At 35.7% G+C, this 17,451-nt stretch overlaps 1 protein-coding gene across 1 annotated transcript in view; it reads left to right on the top strand.

The window, feature by feature from the left end:
* The first annotated feature begins 11,038 nt into the window (after nucleotides 1-11,038).
* Nucleotides 11,039-17,451, top strand: part of CRISP1 (cysteine rich secretory protein 1) — a 30,603-nt gene continuing 24,190 nt past the window's right edge. The window contains exons 1-2 of the mRNA XM_025991189.2: nucleotides 11,039-11,066; nucleotides 15,107-15,174. Coding sequence (XP_025846974.2) covers nucleotides 11,039-11,066; nucleotides 15,107-15,174 — 96 coding nt within the window. The remainder of the gene's footprint in view (nucleotides 11,067-15,106; nucleotides 15,175-17,451) is intronic.

Here is a 17,451-nt window from a genome sequence, read left to right as displayed (position 1 = left end):
CTCTGACAGGTAAATTGCTCAGTATCTCAGGGTGACCTCCAAAATAAAAGCCCCTCTGAAGTGTGATTACTCGATGGTCCTTTAAGGACTGCTAACCCCCGCCCTCACATACTATGCTTCCAGTCAGCATTTGCATGGCTTCATTCTCAAATATGAGCTGACAGCCATAGATCAGCAAATATTTTGGCATAAATTAAAAGGTACCAAAGTCAAAAACAGGAAAAGTAATTATACAGTAAAAAGAGCCAATTAAGTTTACAGGTTTTTTTTTTTTTAATGGAGAAAAATGACTATATGTTAAGTAAACATGCTCCTTGTGTTATCTCATCCACTCCTACCAGAAGCAGCTAGGAAATGATTTACTCAACAAACAAAAGCGGAGATTTCCAAATGAGGTTTAAGAAGTTACAAAGGCATGGGCAGCCCCGGTGGCGCAGCAGTTTAGCGCCGCCTGCAGCCCAGGGTGTGATCCTGGAGACTTGGGATCCAGTCCCACATCAGGCTCCCTGCATGGAGCCTGCTTCTCCCTCTGCCTGTGTTGTGTCTCTGCCTCTCTCTCTCTCTAGCTGTGTCTCTATGAATAAATAAATAAAATCTTAAAAAAAAAAAAAAAGAAGTTACAAAGGCAAATTGGAGCAAAGAGGTAGGCAGGTCCAAATTTTGAAGGAAGTAATTTATTAACTAATGATATAAAATATATCGTAAAATCTATGAAGACACACTGGGGGATTCCACTGGGACACAATAGTGTAGGAAGTGTATTCAGAAGTTTTGACATTATTGGGTCAAATACATTACAGGTTTACTTCATGATTTCGTAGTGCACATCCTGAGAAAAACCAAATGCTTAAAACAAGGCACAATTTACCTCTAAGTCCTTTTTTTGTAGAAGTTAGAGCCCGTATTTTCATCTAGATTCTAGATTTTTAAGATGTAGGAGTACTGATACTTGTGCTATGTAATCCTTGTGGGAATGATCTTTCCACTTGCCAGGCTTAGTTAGTAAAGGCTGATGGAAGACGGGCCTCGGGAGAAGTACAAGGGAGCAAAAAGCAATTCTGTAAAGGCCAAACACAAGAGATGAATTAGGAAAGGACTCAATTTGTTTAATTGAAAGTGCAGAAAAACTGGAAGGTTTTTTTTTTTTTTTCTTACATTTCTAGTCAAAATCAAATGTCACTACTCTTAGAAGGTTATCATTTACAGTTTGAACTTTTCTGGCAGAACACAAAGCAAAAATGTAATTCTTTTGAGTGTTTTCAGTTATCTGAAATCAGATGGGTTTATTTAAAAAAAGAATTTATAGCATTGAGCATTAATATCTGCCTTAAACTAAATTTTTTTTTTTTTTTTTTTTTTTTTTTTTTTAGGATTTAGAATTAGGGATCCCTGGGTGGCGCAGCGGTTTAGCGCCTGCCTTTGGCCCAGGGCGCGATCCTGGAGACCCGGGATCGAATCCCACATCGGGCTCCTGGTACATGGAGCCTGCTTCTCCCTCTGCCTCTCTCTCTCTCTCTCTCTGTGACTATCATAAAATAAATTTTAAAAATTAAAAAAAAAAGGATTTAGGATTAAACTAAATATTTTTTTTAAAGGATTTAATTTATTTATTCATGAAAGACACACAGAGAGAGAGGCAGAGACAGGCAGAGAGAGAAGCAGGCCCCCTGCGGGGAGCCCAATGTGGGACTCGAAACCAGGATCCTGGAATCATGACCTGAGCCGAAGGCAGATGCTCAACCCCTGAGCCACCCAGGCATCCCGATTTTTTTAGTTCTAACATTATGAATTGCCACGTTTATTTTTCAAGAACTGCTGAAAAATAATCAGATAATCCGTCATTGGTAGGAAAACATGTACATTAGTTTCGGGTTTGCTAAAGCTCTATCATTGACTAGAAGTGTGCCCCTCTCATATAGTTATTTTTTCCTAACAAGACAACTTCGGGACTTTGGGGAAATGCTAAAAATTCAACATGACGTATTTTCAAGCAGAACACTCTTGTGGAGCATATATTCCAATTTCTTTATTTTAAAAATAAGGAAACCAAAGTCTATTTAGGCCAACCAACTAATTAGTTATAATTAGTCATAAATAGGTATTTGCTTGTGGCTACCAGTCTGAAAACCTTTAAAATATATTAGTAGCTCACATTAATAGTTCAGTCCACTAAAATTAAATTATTTAGAGAAATGAAATCTGGAGATGAAGGGGGGTTTCCATTTATATTTTGTCACCTGTGTCTGCTAAGCTTTAAAAACAACTTTAAATCTTCCATCTACTGTTAGGATAATTTCATTAAAAATCAAAACTTTAATAACAGTATAAGTCGGACATATTAGGAAAAAGAACACTCTTATATTTAACATAACTGAGTTCTCAGTACATTGTCCCTACTCATTTCTCTTTTTGCTGTTGAATAGTATAAACTTCATCCTGAAATATCATTAGTCTGACCACACACATATAGGAACAAATTTAAGTAGTGTATTCCCTACACATAGAAAACAGCTCAACATGAGGATATAGGAGGAATTTTCAAGCACATCACAAGGATGCTCTCACAGTGTCCTGGTGACCTATTTCTAGTTCATGTTCTTCAACATGGATTATCACCTATCTTATTGACTTCTTGTGTAGCATCCTTCTTTTTGTTATCATTATTATATCTGTTTCCTGAAGCCATGAAATCGCTGTAATGTAGTCTCCATTCTCAAAGGGTGGCTATTTGGTGCACAACCATGTCTTCATCATTTTGTAGGCTACCTGGTATGGAATTGTCACTCAGTGTTCATTAAATGAATGAATGCATCGTGTTGGAAGGAAAGCACCAAATTCTGTTTCTACATAGTAAATACACATGTCATGTTTCCCAATTCATGATATTTAATCATCATTTCAAACTGAAGTTTCCTGTATTTTTCTTGCTATCTTTCTTCTTTCAGGTTGTAGGCCCTCTCGTGGATATTAGATTTATGGTAATGATGACAATCAGAATAACTAATACTTAATGCTTGAAACTCATCACGGTGCTTCAGGTATGTTAAAATAATCACTAGAGAAACCCTGAGAGATGGGCATTGTGATTACGTGTTTATGAAAATGAGGACATTGGAGCACAGAGATGTTGAGTGATAATCATCCTAGTAAGAAGCAGCCACAGGATTTGGACCCAGCCATCCTCACTCCACAATTGACTTCTCATCCACTCTACCCTACAGGCTTTAAGCACTTGGACCTACTTCAGGCAACCCTTTAATTTCAGGTTGAACTTTACCTTTAACTCTTCTCTTCCAAACTTTCATCCTTTGGCAAAACAAAGCTCTTTTCTGCCTGGTTTTTAATGCAGTCTTAGAGTTTTCTGTCACACACAGTAAGCTTTGCAACTTTCCTCACAAACTCAAATGATAAACATACACTTTAGGTCCTATTTCAGTCCTTGTTCCACATGAGTGAAATATATCTGTATGCAGTGTGAGTCATAGTAAAAGAATGGATGTTGACATATGTCTATGCAAACATGTGGGTGTTGTTGGGAACACAAACTAAGGTTTACACAGACTACCTAAAGCACAATTTGGGAATTGATTTGAAACAGAACATAATTCCCTTCAAAACCCAAGAACAGGAAATGTGATTGGGTCTCACAGGGAACTAAAGTTAAGAAAGTAAAACACACATGTTTGCATAATTCTGGTATCCGCAGCTTTTCTTGAATTGGGCTTCAGGTTGAGTTGGCCAAGATTGGGGTGTTTATTCCTTCATCTCCCTCTCTGAAGGATTTTCACACCTGGCTGTGTTCCTACACCCAAGAGTACAACTCCCTGTCAGGCAGCCCTTTTCCAAAGGCTCTCTTTCTCCCTTTCTGGCTTCCTATAACTCCACTTTTCCCTAATCCACTCAAGCTCAGTGTGATAAATTTACTTACCATTACTGGCTATTGCATTGTCCATAGTGGTCTCTATACAGCCTACCCAGACCTTCAGAAATTCTCTTTATTAAGCTCTCTTCAAATTACCCTCCTTGGAAATGCCTTTTGTTTCCTGTTGGCCCCCTGACTGATACAAATTAACTATATCTCAATCTCTATAGTAATCTTTTAGAGAGATCTATACAATTTTGGCACTTTGCATTGCTTAGGAAGTTTTTCAGTGGGTTATGGGTACATTTCATCTATCTGTCCTTCCTCTGACATTTAAGTTAAAGGCATAATGTTAAGGACTTAACTTCTGAGAAAGAAGACACAGACTTTTATACCTCTAACTTCATACTGATGTCTATCTGAAAACTGGAGAGAAATTACAAACCTTTAAGTTGGAGACAGAAAAACTGGATATAGAAGTAGAAAGAGCATGGAATTAGGGGTTTGCTGCAGTTACTTCCAAAATGGCTCCAGCAATCCTGTTACCTACATCTTTGTGTGATCTTGACTGAATCAGGGCTAGTCTCTGAGACCAATAGAATGCCATACTTTTTTTTTTTTTTTTTTTTTTTTTTTAGGAAGGAAACTAAGACATGATTCTTGTTAGCAAAGACCCAACTGTTTGAGAGAACAACTTTTTAAAGGTCCCAGTTTGAGTATTTTTTTTTTAAGATTTTATTTATTTATTCATGAGAGATACAGAGATACAGAGAGATACACGCAGAGGGAGAAGCAGGCTCCATGCAAGGAGCTGGGTGTAGGACTTGATCCCCGGACTCCAGGATCACGCCCTGGGCCAAAGGCAGGCGCCAAACTGCTGAGGCACCCACGATGTGTATGAGCCACCCAGTACTAGTGTGTGACTTCCAAGCCCATCATACAAATTATTGCAGCTTCCCCCTGAAGCTGTAAGGGCTTTCTTTTTCTTTTTCTTTTTCTTTTTCTTTTTCTTTTTCTTTTTCTTTTTTTTTTCCTTTTTTTTTTTTCTTTTTATTTTTTTTTATTCGTGAGAGACACACACAGAGAGAGGCAGAGACAGAGGCAGAGGGAGAAGCAGGCTCCCTGCAGGGAGCCCGATGTGGGACTCCATCCCTGGTCTTTAGGATCAGGCCCTGGGCTGAAGGCGGCGCTAAACCGTTGGTTGAGCCACCGGGCTGCCCCTGTAAGGACTTTCGCCAATCCACAGAACTACCAAAGGTTCCCACCAACAATCAGAAGCAACCTGAAAGTCATATGAATGAGTCAACTTGGAAGCAGGGAAGCCACCAGAGAGATAAATGCCTACAACCTGTAGATAGTTGCATCTGACTATAATCAATGGGACACCCCAAACTAAAACTGTTCAGTGAATATGTTCTCAAATTTCGGATCCCCCAAAACTGTGAGGGGTCATATTTATTGTTTTAAGCCACTTACCTTTGAGATAATTTATTTTATTTATTTATTTTATTTATTTTTTATTTATTTATGATAGTCACACAGAGAGAGAGAGAGAGAGAGAGGCAGAGACACAGGCAGAGGGAGAAGCAGGCTCCATGCACCGGGAGCCCGATGTGGGATTCGATCCCGGGTCTCCAGGATCGCGCCCGGGCCAAAGACAGGCGCTAAACCGCTGCGCCACCCAGGGATCCCCTGGGATAATTTATTATAAGGGTAAAGAACTAAAATGAAGCTGAATAGAAGAGTGTATGCAAACTTTCATTCCAGATTACGGAATTGAGGGAGGCCGAATATATGACTCCAAAATGTGTTTTGTCATGTGGTTTTGAGCTGAAGGCAATTAAGACCCAGCAGACTCAGGAAAACATTTTGCGTCTCTTAACTGCCTAAAGGAATTTAGATAGGGGACCTCTAGCAGGAAAACAGCTATTACCATAGATAACTTTTTATATCAGAAAGACTTATTTGCATGGGCAGGGCAAACATCTGTTTACCAAATATTGCTTTTGTGATGTTTCCGTGACTTTTCTTCCCCTTTGAAGCCCCAGACACCTACCTCCTTGCCATTAGCTCCAGATGGCATCTAAAACCTCAATTGCCTATGAGGCTCATATTTTTATGGGACTCAGTACACAGAAATTTGTTTTTCTCCTGTTAATCTGTCTTATGTCAACTTAGTTATTAGACTAACTAAAGAAACAGGGGAAGAAGGGAAAAGTTTTCCACCCCTAAGAAGCTAAAATTATTGGACAAGAAGAAGGGGAAAGTTCAAAGGCTGTGACATCCAAGAGGTTGCTTAGAATAAAATTCAAAAAATTAACTTGAGTTTATTCTGTATGACACATATTTGGATTTCAGAGTCTAGAGAATTTCAAGTGGTTGGGCCCAAGATTCCAGGTAAGTCTAGAGTTGTTGAGGCCTTGCAACAGAAAAGACTTTGAAGCATAAGTACAATTTTCCTGAGTGATGTGAAAAAGGAATTAGCCTCATAAGATTTCAGCCACGGTAGAAGAGAAAAGAGAGGAAATCTGGGGCCAGTGGAAAATGAGAGTGAAACCTCTGAATTGGAAATGATGTGTGTGTGTGTGCGCGCGCGCGCGTGCACATGCATAACAGCATAAATCCCACACAGGAGATATTACCAGGTAGACTCTTGCCCTTAGGGTGTTATAGCCATAATATATGTAACTGTTCTTGTACAGGCATCATTTTCAAATCATGTTTAACACATAGATCTTGGTTTATTCCTTCTCTGTGGTTATCTGTTTTATGTTTTCTAAGTAAATAATTGATTTTTTAAAGTTTTCCTTAAATGCATATATTTTCACAAACATCATGTGCTTACAAACACATTAGTCTTCATCTATCTCTTGAGCGTTTTCTGGGATAGTTCCAATTAAAAATATTCCATCATGTTGTTATATCATATGTTAGACCAATGTGTCTTGATTTTTTGTTTTAGAAAAAAAAAGTCATCGCAGATCATTTCTTACTATGCTAAGAAGCTTAAACAGAAAAAGAACAATGTATGAAAATAGGAGAGATGTGAACAGAAGCAGCCAACTGGCATCCATGCTTGGGGCTCACATGCAAATCAAGTTATTCTTTGCTTTCCAACACTTCCCAAATTCCTTTAAAACCATATTTGAAGCTGGTTAGCAACTCTATATGAAGACATCAGTGATATAAATATGGGCAGCATTGTGTTGGGTAGAGCAATGCCAGGAATTGACAGGACCAGCAGATAAAACCAAAGCAATTAAGTTTCCATAAACACTTGCTATTGAATCAACAGTCTTCTTTATAAACAACAGCACAGCAAGAAGTCAATGACAAATTATACATTTCCAATACATAAATCATCCTGGTTTGATGAAGCAACAGAATCCTTTTCAATTTTTCTTTTTAAGATGTAGGAGGAAAAAAAAGTTGCTCAGACATTTGTGAGCTTTACTTCAGAAGTCATGTGAAGTTTTCTGTCTGCAAAATGTTAAATCTCTCACCAACAGCAACAGAAATATTCCTATGAAACAGTGAGCAAGTTTTGAGTGATATTTAATCCCCTTTCCCATAGACCATTTTCCAGGTACTCATGAACTCTTTGATGAGACCAGAAAATTCTGTCTCCAGAGCCTCCAACTTCTGTTATTTTTTATTTCATATTTTCCACCTCAACACATAATACAAAATAGCATATGATTATACAGTTTTTACCTTATTTTGTTCCCTGTAGATATTCAACTGACCTTTCTCACGAAGGATCCAAGGAAAACTTTATTATTAAATAACAATGTCTTCTTTCTTCCAGAGAACAAAGAAAAAATCTGCAATGGGGAAAAAGAGAGAAAAAGAAAAAGATGCTGGTTAGTCATGTAGATAGAGACTTCAACATAAAATGGCCACGCACTCATAAATACAGACATTTCCCAAGTTTTTAGAATAATAAATCAAAATCATCTGATAATATTTAATTTTAGAGTGGCTTTTCTACTATCATAGCTGATTTCTGTTTGTGCCATTCTTCTTTGCTGTTAAGGTCCTATTTATTTATTGTCATCTTGCTCAAATAACATCTGGAGTATTTCATATTTTACTATTTAGTATGTAATATAATATGATTTAGTATATCCAGATTTTTCAGTTAGTTGTTTCCACATAACTTCTGGACAAATTTCTGATACAATGCTCCCATATTACAGGCAGTTTTCCTATTGAACAAGAAGTTCCTGAGCTAAATAGATTATCTTTTCATTTCTAGAACCTCAAAGTGCCTGGCATTCATAATACATTTGCCATAAACACACTGACGGTACAGTATGCAGGGACTGGAGTGCAAACTTCATAGGATTGTGCAGTTTAAATTTGATTGTTCAATGTGTCTCTAATGTCTACAAGAAGGCACAGTTCCTAGTAATACCTCAATAAATATTTATTGAATGATTACATGTGCATGTAATAAAGCTGATAAATCGTTTCTCTTATCTGGGCCACGGGGCAACTTTCCCTTTCAGTGTTCTGGTTATCTGATTGTGGCTCCACTGAATCATGCAGTTAATCTTTGCAACTTGTTCAACATGTGGAAGTTTAAGACTGGTGAGGTCCATTGATGATGTGGTCTAGATCCTAAACTTGAAATGCATACACAATCATGACTTGCAATCTTCACAGTCTTTAGATTTGTTCTCATTACTATGCACTCATGTTCTTTTTCTGCTGTAAATTCCTGGATCTCTTATAAGCATTTTCTTTGCACTGACTTCCTCATAGAGCAAATCTTTCCTGCAGGGTATTGTTTAAAAGCAAGAGCACACCATATAGCCAGATATCTGGTTCTCATTCAGGACGCTGAATTTTACACACTGTATGAACTTGGTAAGTTGTATACTGTCTTTAAGTGTCAGTTTACTTATTTGAAAAGTGAGGTTAATGACAAATGAGTATGTAATCACATTGTCACAATGTAAAATAAGAGAGCATACGTGGTCTTATTTTAACACCATCCATTAAATCTAAAAGTAAATGCTTGTTATTGCCATGCTTTTAGTAAAGGATTAATAGTTTATTAATTACACATACATACAAAGGTAAGGTAATATTAGTAATTCAGATTATTCCCATAAATTTCTTGTAGTAGATTGAAGAAAGACTCTTTTTCATGTAGGGCCAATTACCATGTAGTTACACAGATCCTAATGTATCAAGGTAGGTCTCTTCTATTTCAGAAACTAAATGACACTGCTGCCAAAATAACCCGCCAGTCAGACTCAAACAAGCAATGACCCTCTGTCTCTCTTCTAAAGGTAGGCTGTTTTCAAATTTTACCTTGGGGAGCCACCAGGTATTTCATGAGTTGTCATAAATCAGTGTATAAATGAATCTGTTTATGTATTCCATTGTATTACCTTGGTCCATGTCCATACTTGTGCCTCTAGTACTTGGTCTTAATTACTACAGTATTATAGTAAATCTTGATATCTTACAGTAGAAGTCTCCAACATTTTCATCAGTGTTGAATCAAGTTTCTAGAAGAAAATAGTTTCATGACTCATGACTTTGGGATGATGGAAATTTCTTAAATAGGATCTCTCTTACTCTCTCTCTTTCTCCCATATGTGCACACACACACATTAACCATAAAAAAAGAAAGACAAACCAGACATACTTAAATTAATATCTTTTGTTTAACAAAACATACAATTAAGAGTTCAAAAAATAAGCCACACACTAACAAGATATTTGCAACACATACATTTGACAAATACTTCATCTCAAAAACATACGTAGAATCCCTACAAATCAGTTATAATAGTAAAAAAGACAATCTAATTATAATAACAGGCAACAGATTTGACAGAGACTTCACAAAAGATAATATATAAAAATTTATATCAAAGTGGCTAATAAACATATAAAGATGCATTCAATATCATTAGTAATTAGACAAATATAAATTAAAACTATGATGAAATACTATTACAAAAACATAAGGGATAAATTTAAAAAAAAAAAAGCTGAGAATACCAAGTATGGGTGAGGATGTAAAGTTGATAAAAGTATAAATTTCTAGAATTCCTTTGGAAAAGTATTTAATAATACCTACTAAAGGAAAACTCATGTATATCATTTAACCCAGTAATTTCACTCTTGGGTATATATCCCCCCCCCAAAAAAAGTGAATAGTAATATGCACCAAAATCGGCAAAATGTTTATGTAAGTTTTATTCATAATAGATCTAAACTGAAAATGAATGAACCTTCCATTAACAATAGAATGGGTAAATAAATTGTATTGTCTACACACAGTAGGATACTGCACAACTATTAACAAAAATAAACATTGCATGCAACATGAGTGAATCTCCCAGGTATAATATTAAGGAGAAGGGGTTAAACACCAAAAATATATATATTCTACCTACATGAAATTTCAAATTGATAAAATTAACCCACAGTTATGGAACCAGAATGATTTTTACTCTTGGAACTTAACTGAGTAAAAAAGGGAATGAAGGATCCTCCTAGTTGCTTTGATTGTGGTTGCACAGGTATATACATATCCACAAATTTGTCAATTTGTACACTTAAAATTTAGGTACTTTACTAAATGAAATTTTTACCTTATTAATTTTTTTAAATTGACAAATTCACAGAAGCAAAGAGGATAAAAAAATATTGATGTTGTATTCCTTATAGTTTATTCATATGACTTCTTTGGTTCTGACAATGAAGGGACTTCATGTAAATGCTTTCTGGGAAGGTCATGATCTAAAAGTTAATATGTGAGAAGGCATTCCCAAGGGCATGTTAGAAGGCCATAATCCATTCTCCTCAGTCTTTCCTTCATTCTTGATCTTTCCTCTAAAAATTTGCAAATATCCACGTTCTAGTTATATATTAAGAAGAAATACAATCAGAAGACAGAAATATAAGGAAAACAAATTTAAATGATCAGTGTATCGAGTTTCTGGTATTATTATCTGAAAATATTTTAAGAGTTTTGGCTTAACATTGCCTACTGCATGTGAAATGATTGTGTTAAGTAGGTACTGATACTGAAATCAGGGAGGTGATATATCTGCTGTTCCTGTAATACTTCTGTTCAGAAAAACTGCCCTTCCCTGAGTCTATGCATCTAAAATTCCTTGGTTAAAATGACCCACTTGGTTCCTCATGGCAATGGACAATCATTCAGACCGTTCTGGAGGTATAGCCGTGGTCCAGGCCATAGGACCAATCCTGTTATAATACTCTAGTGAATATGCCTCAGTCTTGATCCCCAAAACCTCTCACTCTGGATGCACTTACTTTTCCCACCCCTACAACCTCTACTTTACCTCTGAGACATGCTCTCCAATTCTAACCTCTCTGTCTACACCTTTGTACAAGATTACTTCTGCAGGATTCCCTGTTTGCCAAAATCTCTGCCTGTTGCCTGTGGTTTACATCCCTTCAGCTTGACCCTCAAATTCTGTCTCTACAGACCCCAAATCTGTACTTCATAATAATTCTTGGCCAACAGAGTTACCTTCATAGTTACCTGCATTCAATCCTCATCCAAAAATGCTTCACATACTAATGATGCCCAAATGTAAACCTTTACCTTCATGTTTTGATTCAGTTGCTCCAAGTGTATGTCTGACTCTTAAACAAAGGTATCCTCCTCCTTTCCTTGTAACCTCTGTTCTCTGAGGAGTTTTTGGTTGAGTGTGCACATTTTACCTATTCATAAACCTCAAGCCAAAACTTGGACTCAAAGACCTGAGGGTTCTGTTTTAGCACTTACCCTCTGGCTTAGTCCCCTGAATTTTGAGTTTGCTTTTGTTTGCCCTTACCTCTGCTAAGCGAAATAAGTCAGATGAAGAAGGACAAATACTTCATGATTTCACTTTTACACAAATCTAAAAACCAAAACAAACAAAACAAAACCTAGAGTTGTAGATATAGAAAACAGATTGATAGTGGCCAAAGGAGAGGTCGTGAGGGGTGAGTGGGGATGGTGAAATGGGTGAAGGAGATTCAGAAGTACAAATTTCTAGCTGTGAAATGAACAAGTCTTAGGGAGTAAAGCATAGGGAATATAGTTAACATTGTGTTAACTTTGTGATGAATTTTTGTAGTGACAAAAAGTCATCTTTTTATACTGTATACAGATGTATACATTTTATACTGTATACAGTATCATCATCATTTTATACTGTATACAGATGTCAAATCACCATGTTGTATACCTGAAACTGATATAATATTGCATGTCAATTATATATCAATAAGAAAATGAAGGATGTTTTACACAGCCACCAAGGAAACTATAGCTAGTAATTAATAAATTATATGCTACTGAAATAAAAAGTCAGAGTTCCTTGGAGGAGCTAAAAATGCTAAGGTAACTAATTTCCATCGACACTAATTTTCCTATAATTATTCTCAAGAGTCCTGATAGTTATCTTGTGATTGCTTTCAATTCTTGCTTAGGATACAGATCCTGGCATTAAATCATCCCTACACAGGATTGTATCAAATTCCTTATGCATCTTATACCATTAAATAATGATTTTTTAATTTGTTTATCACAGAAGAAAGATAATATATTTGTATATAAAATATCTTGGTGTAATTATATATTTACAATAACGTGGGCAGTGCTGTATGTTTTCAAAGACCTATCATAATTAATTAGAATCTGCTTATAAAATATGATATACTTTTAAACTTGGATTATGAAGCCCATTAAGCAGATTGCAGCATTCTGAAAAAAAAATTTAAACTGTAAAGAGCTGATTGTTTTATATAGTCCTGATATGCCATCTGTATTTCCAGCATATTAGATTTCATTCTAAGCAAAAGGAAATTGATTTTCAGAGAATTTGTGTTATTTGCCAGCATCATAAATAATAGGAGATCCTAGGATAAAACTGTAGTATTTTAGCTCCAGGACCAGTATAAGTTTTATTATATTGCACTATAGTGAATTATTAGATTGTGTGTGTGTGTGTGTGTGTCTGAATTAGCCAGTTATTTCAACTGTGCAAAACTAATTTATTAAATATCTATTAAACACTATTATGTATCAGGTACACTTAGAAATAAAATTAGATTTATGTCATCTTTAAAAAAGCTCTAAAAATTACAGTTGATTTCAAATTTGGAGTGCAAATCCTGTGATTATTCTTAAAAAAAAAATCCTAAAAATGGCTTGATATTTGTTTTAAAATATGCATAAGGTATAATAACAATGAAGTACAGTATAATAATTGAAATTCTGGTAAAAATAGGATACAATATTTTATATAAATTATTTTCTATGTGTAAATCTAAGTACTAAATTTGTACATAAGGAAAAAAATACTTGAAAGATAAAATCTAAATTGTTAATGCCAATTGTTCGATTGATGTGAAACAAGTAACTTTTTTTTAGTTCTTAAACCTTTTATAACAGCTTTTTTGAGGTATAACTAAGGTACATGTTAGTGTATACTCAAGAAAAAATTATAACTATTAAGACAATGAGAATATATACACCATCACCTCATATTTCCCCTCAGAAAACACAACGGAAGTTATAGACAGCTTCATCATGGGGATCAATTTGAATAATAACACTTAAGTTTGGGTGGGGTATAAATATTAATGTGTATGTGAAATATATATCAATCTATATTGCAGAAGCTCTTTTTAAATTTTTTTTTCAGTTAATTCAGAGGGAAAATGTCTGTTTTACTGGATGTTTTGAGGATTAAGTAAAAGAATGGAATTCATATTTCATGATTTATGTTGCTATATTACTATGAATCTAAAGGTTTTGAGGGTATATGACATTTTAGAAGGAGAAAGTGAAGAAGGGAAAGAAAGAGTTGAAAAAACAAGAGTGATAAAGAGGAGACTGTTTGCATGTTCATGTTTCCTGAAAGAATTGATTTATAGAATCCCCCTCTTTGGCAGTGGGCAGGAGAAGGTTGAGGACGACAGCAAATCACATCATGTGTATTATTCTGCACAAGTCATTCCATCTGTTTTTTTGTTTTGTTTTGTTTTGTTTTGTTTTTTAGTTTTTCCCTAAAATATGAACTAAATTATTGGCTTTTAATGCTTTCTACTCAGCAGGATGAATTCAGAATAAGCTTGGCAGATTGCTAAAAGAAGGTGCTAACCAAATTTAATAACCTATACTAAGTAAATTTAATAACCTATAGACAGAAACCTTATCAAACAGAAATAAAGGAGAGGGTATATTAGCTCTAATTTTCCTGTCTCACGATGACAACCATGCTTAGCAGAGTGATCATATATACAGAATATCTCTAAGTCATGTATATAAGTTACTAAGACTATGATCACATCTCTTCTCTATAGGCAATAGAGAACTCAAATATAATCTTGTTATGTTTTTTTATTAGTTTCGTATTGTGACTGTAACAAATTACTATAAACGTAGTGTCTTAAAACAACACAAATTTATTATCTTAGAGTTCTGGAGGTCAAAAGTCCAAATGGGTCTCACCAGGTAGGCTAAAATCAAGATTCAACAAGGAAGCACCAGGGAAGAATTCATTTCCTTGCCTTTTTCTACTTCCAGAGATTGCTCACATTCTTTGACTCATGTTCCCTTCTTCTGTCTTCAAAGGCAGCAATGATGGGTCCAGTCTTTCTCAGGATTCATCACTGACATTAATTCCCTCTTCTAAATTTAAGTACCCTATAAGCTCACATGGATATTCCAGGATAATCTCTCTACTTTATTTGTTTTTAAATATTTATTTATTTTAGAGAGAGAAAGAGAACATGTATGTATGCAGTCATGCAAACAAGTTGGGAGAATCTTAAGCAAACTTCCCACTGACCATGGAACCCAAAGTAGGGTTCTATCTCAGGACCCTGAGATCATGACCTGAACTGAAATCAATAGTCAGACACTTAACCAACTGAGCCCCCCAGGCACCCCAACCTCCCTACTTTAAAGTCAGCTGATTAGCAATTTGAATTCCATCTGCTACCTTAATTCTCTTTGTCCTATAATGCAACATATTCAAAGGTTCTGGGCATTAAGACATGAAATCTATCCTTCCCACCACAGTTCTGTCTTCCTCTTTTGCTTCCACTGACTAACATATTCAATTTTGTCTTGATCCTGAAGATTTCTTTTTGCAGGAAATGCAAATACACCACACAAGTGGTTTGGAAAAAAGGCTTATTATAAAACACAATCCCAGAAGTTGACAATAATCTAAATTTATGTTTTCTTTTCAGGGGTGACAATGAAATACTTCTTGTATTTGGCTGCTGCAGCTGGCTTCCTGCCTATTTTGATTATAAGAGTATGTGAGGATTGTATGTTTCAAAATTACTTTCCAGAAAAGGATAAGAGCTATCCCTGTAGAACTCATTTTGTTACAGACACTGTTGTGAGGACACTTGGCCCATTATTCACCTCGGTCTCACCATAGGCCATGTTGAGCAAGTACTATTCTTAATTTCCCATTGCAGAGAAAAGAGCCAAAACACAGGGAGGGAAAGTAATTGGCCAATGTCAGATAACTGGGAAGTAGAAGAACATGAAAGTTAACCTAACCAGTTTGGCTTCCTGGGCTCATGCCAATTTCATTATAGCTCCTCTGGATGATTCAAAAAGCTGAGAATGTAGAACAGGAATAACTTCTTTATAATGTACCGTGCATTCCTCATGACTAAATGGGAAAAATACTGTTGTGGGTTTTTTGTTTTGTTTTGTTTTGTTTTTACCCAGAAAAGCAAGTATTCCATAAATATCTCAATTGTACTATCTGATTTGTGACTATAACAAAAATTTATCACATCAAAATTAAATATAAAATGAAAGTGTGAATAGCAAGAAGAGAAGTGTGAGGAACTGTAAGCCATGGAATCAATATATGAAGCCTGCCCCTCACTACTTATTAAAGACAAGAACTTCACCAATCACAAAATAAAAACAAAACACTCAATGGTGTAAAGAATAAGTCCTTAATATTTTTGGTCACCCAATGATATGTACCTCTAAATAGCCTCAATGACACAAATACTACATTTTTTCAGAATACCCAAAATATTTTTATGATGAATTGAAGTCAATAGCTTTGGTACAAAAAATGAGTGATTTTTATGTTTTCATGTACTAGATAGGAGTCAAAAATGGGAGGCATTTACCTTTATAAATTAAAATCTATATACATTTAATTTTATAAATTAAAATATACATACATCAGACTATTGGGGTACTGATTTGGGGTACAGACTATTGGGGTACTCACCTCTCCCCCAAAGAACCAGGTAGAACTCTTATCCAATAACCAATAATACTCAAATAGAGTGGAAGTACAGTCTTAATGAGTTCTCCTTCCTCCCCTTTGGCTCTATTCCCATTTTACTCCCCCAGTGTGTGTTTGTTGGGGGGGGGGGGGTGTCTTCACACTTCACAGTAAGGAAAAGCTAACCTGAAGTATAGACACTATCAGAGAGAAAGAGGAAAGTGAGAAAGCAACTTTTGCCTTTCAGGCCTAATCAGTACTTGGCTGGTGTATGTCACTTAACCCACATTCGAAGAAACAGCCTGGTATCTGGCATCACTTGGTAGAGCAAGCTGAAAAAGTATACTAATGAAGAGAACAGCCTTGAACAAATATTCCAAGGCAGAATAGAAACTGGCACATTACAATGATTAAAAGAAAATCACTGAGACTAAAGAAAAGTAGGGGAGCATGTCTTCAATAGGGGCTGAGAGGTCAGCAGAGTTTTCATAGGCCTTGTAAAAAAAAAATAGTTTTTCTTTCTAAGATATTATTGAAAGACTTTTAAAAGGAAAGGGACTCCATCATTTCAGTATTTTGAAATGTTTACTCTGGTGGATGACTGGATAATAAATTGTGAAAGATTGGATAGGGGAATAGGAAGGAAGGTATAGAGGTGATAGGGTGTATTTGAAGGCTAGAAGGCCAGTAGGAGGCCAGGCTATAGCTAGTCAGTCCAGGTGAAGAACAAGAAGTCTGAGAGATAAGAGAAAAATTAGAAGAATGTGTTGTCCCTTAAATGGAAAGACTATTTCTACACTGGGAGCTTAGGCATGGGAGTTAGCAGCCAACAGATCAAATAGAATGAAACATTAAAAAAATATTGAATTTATAAATTAAACTTGTTAGTGACCTTAATAGGAGTTATTTCAAAGCAAAGTATCTCAGCTTCAGAACTACTGACACTTTGTTATGGAATAATTCTTTTATTAATAATAATTCTCAGGGAGTCTTTCCTGAGCCTTTTAAGGATGTTTAGCAAAATCACTGGCCTCTATCAACAAGACGGTGGAGTACTCATCCTAATTCAGTCATGACAACCAGAAATTTCTCTAGACATTGCTTATTGCATGGGAGAAGGAAGAAGTTACTTAAGGAGGAGGTATACCATTCCTGGTATAGAACGTTGGTTTTAGTAGAACACATAGGGGAAGGATGAATGTAGACAATATTACTTAGAGGGTGGGAATTTAAAGACAGTCAGTACTTGCAAATTTTTCAGGAATTTTGGTAGGGAAGGAAAGTAGAAAGTCCATGATGCAATAGGGAAGTGAGATAAATGAAGAGTTT

This window comes from Vulpes vulpes, chromosome 1, assembly GCF_048418805.1.
Source record: "Vulpes vulpes isolate BD-2025 chromosome 1, VulVul3, whole genome shotgun sequence".
NCBI classification, from domain to species: domain Eukaryota; kingdom Metazoa; phylum Chordata; class Mammalia; order Carnivora; family Canidae; genus Vulpes; species Vulpes vulpes.
This window is presented reverse-complemented; position numbering and strand designations above follow the sequence as displayed.